Source organism: Archocentrus centrarchus, chromosome 21 (assembly GCF_007364275.1).
Source record: "Archocentrus centrarchus isolate MPI-CPG fArcCen1 chromosome 21, fArcCen1, whole genome shotgun sequence".
Lineage (NCBI taxonomy): Eukaryota > Metazoa > Chordata > Actinopteri > Cichliformes > Cichlidae > Archocentrus > Archocentrus centrarchus.
The window spans coordinates 31,620,898-31,630,891 of record NC_044366.1 but is presented as its reverse complement, the minus strand read 5'-3'; the positions used below and the strand labels follow the sequence as shown (position 1 = coordinate 31,630,891).

General features: G+C 41.2%; 2 protein-coding genes across 2 annotated transcripts; both read right to left on the bottom strand.

Annotated features, from left to right (window-relative positions):
- Window positions 1-648: 648 nt before the first annotated feature.
- Window positions 649-5,536, bottom strand: LOC115800206 (trace amine-associated receptor 13c-like). Its single transcript, XM_030757454.1, has 2 exons — window positions 5,484-5,536; window positions 649-1,462 (listed from the first exon to the last, which is right to left on the bottom strand). Exons 1-2 carry the CDS (start codon window positions 5,534-5,536, stop codon window positions 649-651), a joined length of 867 nt encoding a protein of 288 aa, XP_030613314.1.
- A 2,535-nt stretch (window positions 5,537-8,071) lies between these two features.
- Window positions 8,072-9,295, bottom strand: LOC115800091 (trace amine-associated receptor 13c-like). Its single transcript, XM_030757342.1, has 2 exons — window positions 9,123-9,295; window positions 8,072-8,885 (listed from the first exon to the last, which is right to left on the bottom strand). The coding sequence occupies exons 1-2, from the start codon at window positions 9,293-9,295 to the stop codon at window positions 8,072-8,074; spliced, it is 987 nt and encodes a 328-aa protein (XP_030613202.1).
- Between the last annotated feature and the right edge of the window lie 699 nt (window positions 9,296-9,994).

Here is a 9,994-nt window from a genome sequence, read left to right as displayed (position 1 = left end):
TTCTTCCCACAGTAGCCCAGCTGCTGGTGGAGCATGGTGAAGTGTGGACAGCACACTTTATATTGTTTATGTCCTTTTTTAGTTTGTTTTTTAGTTGAAAGCACACCACAGTGCTTTGACAAAGCACTGTCAAAAACACAAATGCCTTTTTTTTTAATATCACACTTTATTAATATTGTGGCTGATTATTAATACATATAGAGAACTATATACAGTGAGAAATAAAAGCTTGAGCCACTCTATATTTTTGTCTTTGTTATTGTTTATTTTTCTTTTACTTTCTGAAATCTCCCTCTAATGCTAACATGCTTTGGAGAAACCGTTATATTTGTATATAAAGCAGTTTCTGTGTTGTGCAAAAATGGTTGCTGTGGGCCTCTGGTGCCTCTTTGTTATGTTATGTAATATAGGCCTCTAAAGATGGGTGAAACAAAGAGAACAGTGTTAGATAATAATGACAGTAGCTCAACATGAAGTACTGAAGCTAACATTTAACATTAACTTTAATTAGACTGACCCAAATGAGAGAGAGGGAGAAATTTACTTGGTAACAATTTCCACAGAGAAATTTAGGATTTTTGCTCAGGAAATCAGAAATTAGAGAAAGTACTTCAGTAAATCTTACTGGAGCAGGTTTCATAGTCTTTTTTATAGTATGCTTGCTTCACTGCTGCCAGGCTTGAATATCTGCAGAGTGATGAGAAGTTTAACAGCATTTCTAAACCAGGGATAAAACAAACTATAGATCAGTGGGTTGAAACAAGAGTTGAAATGAAAGGCAATGATCAAAAAATATATAGATGAATCACTGACCACATTACCTTTAACAAGAGAGTAGCAGTAAAATGGACAGTAGCATGTGAGAAACACAACTACAAGAACCCCAAGAGTCCTGGCTGCTTTCAGCTCAGATCTGTTTGTTTGATTCAGTGAACGCTGAAGTGTGACAGCTGTAACATGAGAGCGCATGGCACGAGCCTGAGACACAGCCACCACAAACACTCTCAGATACAGAACTATGATGACAGAAACTGGAACAATAAAGGATAAAACAACATCAACAATCCCTACAATATCACTGATAACAAACACACACTCTCCATAGCAGGAATTATACCTGCCTGGTTCAATCAGGATGTCCTTTGTATAAAGACTGCTGTAGAAAGTTGAATAAAACCAACACAGACAAACAAAGAGTTTGACTCTCGCCATAGTGATTCTGGTGGGGTAATGCAGAGGGTCACAAATAGCCACATAGCGGTCAACTGATATGAGAACTATGTTTCCTGTTGTGGCACAGAAAAGACTAGTGGCCAGATAACAACAAAAAGAACACATAAGATCACCAAGTACCCAGCAGGTTGTGTTTCTGATGATTTCTAACGGCATCAACAGGAGACCCACGAGAAAGTCTGAAACAGCCAGAGAGAGGAGGATGCTGTTACTGGGTGTGTGAAGCTGCCTACAGGGAGACAGAAAAGAAGAAAATACACATTAGTAATGTCAAAATGTCTTCAGTGAAAATTCCATTTGTTAAAACGTTCCATTATTAAGGCATTATTCAGACTGGGCAAAAACTGAATGATGTAATTGGAGATGAGAAGTTCATCTGTGCCTGACGTAAGAGACTGAGATGATGATAAGATGGTTGACAACAGCAGTGATCTTGTCCAAATGTCCGTTGTGAAAGTTTCATTATTAAGGCACACTGAAGTTTAGTCAGTTTCAAAGTCACAGTCAAATACACCAAATATATTTATCTGTTGCACTTAATTAATTTAATATAACAAAATACACCAAGAATGTGCAAAATTCACTTAATTCTTTCATCAGTAATTGATATGTTGTAGATCAAAGTTTTCACATTTCTAAAAATTAAACTATAGTTTAGAATAAAAATCTCTGCCTGAAGTGTGAGACTGAGATGATGACAAGAAGGTTTAGTGCAGCAGTGATCAGAGAGATGAAGTACAGCACAATGTTCAGCAGCACAGCTTTGGACCAGTGAAGTGTCGGCTTCCTGCAGGAACTGTTGAAGAGTTGTGGAAAACAGAGCTCAGCATTTTTGTGTATCTCCATCATCAGGCTGCTGCAGCTCCTTTTTGCACCCCACTGCTCCTGCAGCTCTCTGATCACTGCTTTCTGTCATAGAGCTGATTTATCTGCCCCCTCCCACCCACACCGCCAACACCCCCAGCTCTCCTCGTTCTCGCTACACAAACTGTTGAGCTTTCACTTTTACTCAGTATCTTACACATGGTTGATGAAACATCTTTTATTTACCTGGGTTCATGATGCCAGTCATTGGTAGATTATGGTTAAATGATTACTTAAAAGCATGGTTTTGGTCTGGTTGATAATTACTAAAAGACTCTTTTAACAATTATTAACCAGTTTCAAACCTTCTTCTTTTTTTGACAATTCTGAAAGGAGTAGACTCTCAGTTATTTCTAACACATGTCCTCAGATGATACCACAACAGTTTGAGCAGACAAGTCTCATCTTCACCTTTAAGCCTAGACTGGGATAGCCAAAAGTCAGCCATCAGCATCCCGGAGACTCTCTTGCTTAATGACTGCTCTGACCTTTCTGCCAAGCATAGTATCCATTGTTTTAATATTTCTGCATGGGGACGTCAGCTGCCCCAGGACATATATTGTGGGGTCACCAAGGCTCCAAAGGTCACATCCAGGAGAGTCCGTGAGTTGCAACCAATACTCCCCCAACCGTGAATACACAGCCATCTACATAAATCTGACCAGGAAATTACTTCTGATTACATAAGCAGTCTGAGCAATAGTGCCCCTTCTTTGTCAAGACCTGCATAAATTTGATATACATGAAGGTTCTGACCTTTTAAAACTGAACTCATGATGTTAATTTTGCCCATATCTGACATGGTCTGTCAGATCCAATCTCTCTTGTCCTACTAGTGAGGAGATGGGTCACTGTAGATCACAGTAGATTGGGCTGAACCTTAATGCAATTGAGTAGGGCACTTTTTCCTATAACGAGATGGAGATTACTCAGTAACTCCAAACCACTCTTATATGGAACCAGCTCCAAGTTTTGGATTTAGGAGACAGACACCCTCTCTAATTTTAAGATTAGGTTTAAAACTTTCCTTTTTGATCAAGCTTATACTCCGGACCCTGAACCATCTCTTAGTCATGCTGCTATCGACCTAGGCTGTTATGTAGGCTCTGTAGTTTTCTCTGGGCCCCTCCCCAATCAGACTCGGAGCGACATGTTTAGCCGCATGTTCTCCTTGAATCGCTGGCTGTCTGAGTGGTGTCCAAAACACGACCTGGGTTTCATAGGTAATTGAAAGGTTTCTGGGAAACACCAGGTCTGGTTAGGAGAGACGGCATCTATCCCACTTTGGATGGAGCAGCTCTCATTTCTAGAAATCTGGCCAAATTTATTAACCCTCCTAAAACCTGACTACCCAGGGTTGAGACCAGAAAGCAGAGTTGCAGTCTTACACGCCTTTCGGCAGCTTCTCTCCTCCTGCCATCCCCCCAAAACCCCATCCCCATAGAGTTGGTGCCTGCTCCCAGACCACCAAAAAACAAACCTAAAATCAGCAAAAAATTATTTAAGCATAAAAATTCAAAAGCAATAAACAATATAACTTCCTCAGCTGGACCAAAGAATGAAACAATTAAATGTGGATTATTAAACATTAGGTCTCTCTCTTCCAAGTCCCTATTAGTAAATGATTTAATAATTGATCAACATATTGATTTATTCTGCCTTACAGAAACCTGGTTACAGCAGGATGAATATGTTAGTTTAAATGAATCAACACCCCCGAGTCACACTAACTGTCAGAATGCTTGAAGCACAGGTCGAGGAGGAGGAGTAGCAGCAATCTTCAATTCCAGCTTATTAATTAATCAAAGACCCAGACAAAGTTTTAATTCTTTTGAAAGCCTGACTCTAGTCTTGTCCACCCTAATTGGGAAATTCAAAAAACCTGTTTTATTTGTTAATCTCTATCGTCCACCTGGTCCTTCTGTCTGATTTCTCAGACTTTTTATTTAATTTAGTGCTCAGTTCAGATAAAATAATTATAGTGGGTTATTTTAACATCCGTGTAGATGCTGAAAATGACAGCCTCAACACTGCATTTAACCTATTATTAGATTCAATTAGCTTCTTTCAAAATGTAAAGGAGCCCACTCACCACTGCGTGGGTTTCCCCCCACAGTCCAAAGACATGCACTTACTGGGGTTAGGTTAACTGGTCCCTCTAAATTGCCCATAGGTATGAATGTGAGTGTGAAAGGTTGTTTGTCTCTGTTTGTTAGCTCTGCGACAGGTTGGCAACCTGTTCAGGGTACACCCTGCCTCTTGCCCTATGGCAGCTGGAATAGGCTCCATGATCATGATCCACTGAGTGTTTCTTTTCATTCACCTCTTTAACCCTGTTTTTTCCTTCCCACTGTCACCAAGTGCTTGCTCATAGGGGATCATTTTGACTGTTGAGTCTTCTCTGTAATTATTGTAGGATCTTTACCTTACATTACAATGTGCCTTTGGGTGCAGTTTTAACCACCTTTTTCTTCAGACTCCTCAGGAAGAACAGGTGCTGGTGAGCCTTCTAGACCAAGCTTGAGCAGTTGGGTGTTCAGGTGAGGTTCTGTGAAATGTGGATCCCCAGGAATCTGAAGCTGGGCACATGCTCCACTGCTGCACCATTGATGTGGATGGGTGATTGAGTGTCCACATTCCTCCTGAAGTCCATAATGAGCTCTTTGGTTTTTTGAGTGTTTTTATTACTCTTTGGGCATTTTAAACAAAAAAACAAAAAAACAATGCAATTGAAATTTTGTTTATGAACCGATTTTTCATGGAGTTACAAACATGCCCATTCAGCTGGACACCATACATTTGACTTTTTAATCATAGAAATATTTATTTAACAAACCAATCCCAAAATGATATTGTATCATCAGATCCACTGTCACTATTGCTAGCATTGACTAATTCTGATCCTATTAATTTGTTAAATAACAAATAAAAATAACAAAAACAACTTCCCACGACTGGCCAATTGGTAGAAGTGTATGGGATGATGCACAAGCATCCACCGCATAGGCTGATATGCAACAATAACAAAATGCAGGCAGCTTTTGAATAGCTGTCCACTGTAGTGACCACTATGCATAAAAGGGCTAAGGAGCAGATTGTTGTTGTCATACCACAGAAGAAGATAAGTCCATCAGGATGCCCGCCAGCTCCCCTGCACATGCTCTGAGCACACGTCCGGAGACCTGCAGCTTTGGTTGTGTTGATCCTTCTCTACACTGCTTTGACATTGGTGGGGGAGAATATTAGGGATTGGTGGTCAGTTCTCCCTTGATTGGAGGTTCTTGGTCCTTCTTCTCAAAGCAAGAGTTGAAGTTGTTAAGCTCATTGAGGAAGGAGATATCAGAGAAGGGGAGAGAGGGGTTGGTGGGCTTGTAGTCACTGATGACCTGAATGCCTTGCCACATATGCCAGGAGTTGGGGTTGGAGTTGGAGAAGACATGCTTAGGTGAAACGCTCCTCAACATTCAGCTTATAGTGGTGCTTGGCCTTCTTGATGCCCCGCTTCAGGTTAGCCCTTGCTGTGCTGTAGACTTGTCCATCAGCCGATCTGAAGGCAGCATTGCAGGTCCTCAGCAGGAGACTGATATCCCTGTTCATCCAGGGCTTCTGATTTGGGTACACAGTGATTTGTTTCTGGGTGGGGAGATTGTTTATGTTGTTGGAGATATAGTCCAGTACTGTGGAAGTGTAGTTCTCAATGTCTGTGTGGGAGTGAAAGGATGCCTGACTGGCAACCATTTCCCAATTTGTAAGTCTGAACCTGTGGAGTCAGCTATGAGCTCTGCGCAGCCTCAGCCGTCACTGGAGTTGGCTGGAAGTCCTGCGCAGCCCCAGCCTTTGCATCTAGTACATCCTCTGCAGTCAGCGTCACTTCAGTCTTTGGAGGCATCTGCCCCATGACCTGCTTGATGTGGTCCTGCATCGTCATCATCTCTACCTCATCCATCTTCAGAGTCATCAGCTTCTTGGCCTGCTTCAGAGTCTGCGCCATCCTGCGCTGTCTGAACAATCATCCTCATCAATCCCTCTTCAGTTACCTGAGTCTTTTGAGCCATCTGTATCTGAGCCCACCGCTCCCCACATCCGGTTCATCTGGTCCGCCGTCTGAGTCATTTGCCTTGCCACCTACAACTCGTCCGCCACCTGAGTCATCTGCCTCGCCTGCTGCACCAGAGTCTTCTTCCCCGCCTGCTGTGCCAGAGTCTTTGTCCTCACCTACGCACACTGCTCAGCAGCCCCAGTCATCGCAGGTGACGGCTGCGTGCCCTGACGAGTATGAGGTCCTGCAGGCCCAGACATCAGAGGTGATGGCTGCTCAGCAGTCCCAGCTTGCACGTCTTGAACCAGAGGGTCCCGCTCAGACCGAGCCTCCAGTGGGTCCCACTCAGTCCGATTCTCCAGATTGCCTTGAGCTGATGGGTCCCATTCAGTTCGAGTGTCCTGGGCCTTTCGAGTCACTGGTGTCTGAAGGGGTCCATTGTGGCTTCCCTTGCAGGCCACCTGCCTTTTGTTTAGACTCGCCCTCAGTGTTCTGTTTTGGACTCTTTCTCCAGCCTTGTGCCATGGCCTTTTGTTTTTGTTCCTTGGTGTAGGCAACCTCTGCGCTGCTGATTTTTGGACTCTGTTGCGCCCTTGTTTTGTTTGTTTGTTTGTTTGATTTTGTCTCGGGCCCTCCGTACTGGCCCACCTCCACCTGCCTGGGTTCTGACTTTGTTTTGGATTGGGCCGTTGGGAGCCAGCCCTTGAGGGAGGGGTACTGTCATGGTCCTGGGCCAGTGGCCCAGTGTTTTGAGTTCTTTTGGTGAAGTTCTATTTTTTGTTCTCTCTGATTGTGTTTCTTAGTTATTCTTAGAGTTTAAATTCTCAGTTTGTTGTACTTTTGTATACTGCTTTGGTTATAGTTATTATTCTTGTCCTTCCGGTGTCTGTTTTTCAGGCATCTGTGTTCCCTGCCTGCTGGGTGTGCCTTCCCTTTTGTCTTCCAAGTGTATCACAATAAGGATTGATGCCTGACCTTGGTTTTGAGGGATTTGGTATTTTAGACATTGTCAAAAGAATTTGAGCAATAAAGCTGCTTTCGAGTTCCATTCTATTCTCACGTGTCCTGCATTGGGGCCCAGCCCTTCCTGCCACACAGTCTAACCGTGACATGCAGAATATGGCAACGAAAACAAAATAACTGATGGTCTTCTTTCTCTCTATGATGACATCATGAACACTGCCTGAAGCAGTTGTTTTATACAGCTGTTGAGCTCAGGAAAAAAAGAAAAAAAATCACGCTGTCAAAATTAGGATGTGTGAACATTAGGCCCTAGATAGACCTTTTTGTTCCACATGCACCAAGCATGGCTTGAAAGCAAATAATCCAATAGTCCTAAAATAAACTGTTTTCTTTGTTGAGATCATTTTTGAAGTTGGACCCACTTCTGTCTGAACGCTAAAGACTTGTCAATGGTGCAGATAACTTTTTTCGTATTATATTATATTGATTTTATGGCTAATTATTAATGTATTTAGAACATTATTTAAAATGACAAATAAGTGTTATTCCTATCTCTACTTTTGTACAGATGGCATTGTCACTTTTTTCTTTTAACCTGGTTATTTTTTTTTCTTTTCTGTTAACATACTTCAGTGCTTATGAAACAAATATAACAGCGGTAAATAATAATAAAAACAAACAAATGGAAAGCACAGAAATCAACATTCTTTAATTACTCAGGACATCAGAAATTAGTACTTCAATAATTTTAATGATAATTTTCTTCCTCCTCAGATGCATAATATACTTATGTTAATGTAAAAAAATCAGTATTTTGACCTTATTCAATAAAAGTGTGTTAACATCAGTGGCATTTCACTTATCTTTTAAATTGTATGAATACATTTTTATAATGTATACATTCATTTAACTGTAATAATTTAAACAAAGTAAAACATCTGAAATATTCTGGAGTAGGTTTCCTGGTCTTTTTTATACTATGTTGGCCTCACTGCTGCTATCATACAGTATCTGCAGAGTGATTATAAGTTTAACAGCATTTCTAAACCAGGGGTAAAACAGAGCATAGATCAAAGGATTTAGACATGAGTTAAAATAAAAGACTACGATAAACAAAAATGTAGATGGATTACTGGCCATGTCTTGTACAACAAAAGCATAGCAATAAGATGGACAGTAACATGTGAGAAACACAACTACAAGAACCCCAAGAGTCCTGGCTGCTTTCAGCTCAGATCTGTTTGTTTGATTCAGTGAACGCTGAAGTGTGACAGCTGTAACATGAGAGCGCATGGCACGAGCCTGAGACACAGCCACCACAAACACTCTCATATACAGAACTATGATGACAGAAACTGGAACAATAAATGTTACAACGCTGTCAACAATCCCTGCAATATCAGTGATAACAATCAGACACTCTCCATAGCAGGAATTATACCTGCCTGGTTTAAGTAGCAAATCCTTTGTATAAAGAATGCTGTACAAAATAGCATAAAACCAACACAGACAAACACTGAGTTTGACTCTTGCTACTGTAATTCTGGTGGGGTAATGCAGGGGGTCACAAATAGCCACATAGCGGTCAACTGATATGAGAACTACGTTCCCTATTGAAGTACAGATAAGAATGGTAGACAGATACCAATAAACAGAACACATAAGATCACCAAGTACCCAGCAGGTTGTGTTTCTAATCATTTCTAATGGCATCAACAGGAGACCAACGAGAAAGTCTGAGGCAGCCAGAGAGAGGAGGAGGATGTTACTGGGTGTGTGAAGCTGCCTGCAAGGAGACAAGAAAATAATGTTTTACACATCAATGTCAGAATGTCTTTAGTGTAAATTCCATGAGTAAAAACGTTCCATTAGTAAGGCATGATTCAGTTTAGGAAAATGAAACTTTACAGTCATGGTTAAAATGCACCAAGAATGTGTAATATTCACTTCATTCATTACTAAATCATGGTGTTAAAGTTTCAAAGAGTTGAACTGTAATTTGAGTTGAGAAGTTCATCTGTGCCTGAAGTGTGAGACTGAGATGATGACGAGCAGGTTTAATGCAGCAGTGATCAGAGAGATGAAGGACAGCACAGTGTTCAGGAGCACAGCTCTGGACCAGTGAAGTGTCGGCTTCCTGCAGGAACTGTTGAGGAGTTGTGGAAAACAGAGTTCAGCTCCTTTCTGTATCTCCATGATCAGGCAGCTGCAGCTTCTGCAGCTCTGATCAGAACTTTTTCTCAAAGCACTGATTTTATACACTCCCATCCCCCCACCCCTAACCCTCTACACAGCACGTTCAGTTATTTTTAACACGTCCTCAGACGATACCAGAGGAAGAAGACTTTTCTTCCTCTTGAAGCCTGAACTGGGATAGCCTTTCAACCAGGAAACCACTGTCCTGCCAAATGTCACTGCCTGCTCCTTTGATACTTTAACAATAAGAGCAAAGGATTTAACACAAACTTGTAACAGTTAGTCACTTTGTGCAATATTAGCAATGGATGGTGGAGGTATGGAGTTTTAAGTAAATAATAATTTTAATAAAGTGCAATTACCCCAGAAACTCAAATGTACCTTAATGGCAGGTCAATTATTGTACAGCACTTTGTGACTTTTTGTCTGTGAAAAGCAATAAATAAATACACTTTTCTTACAACAATCGCACTATCACCTGAATTCTGTTGCTCCTATGTGAGAAAGTGATGCATTGGCTTATGGTATGCTGCAAATTTCATTAGGGCTGCAACTATTGATTATTTTAGCAATCGAGTATTCTTTTAATTATTCCATCGATTACCCAAGTAACTGGATAAATACTTTTTTCATATTAACAGTTCATCTGCATATTTTAACTTCCGTACTGCAGTTTCTCCCTGTGCGAAACAAACAGAA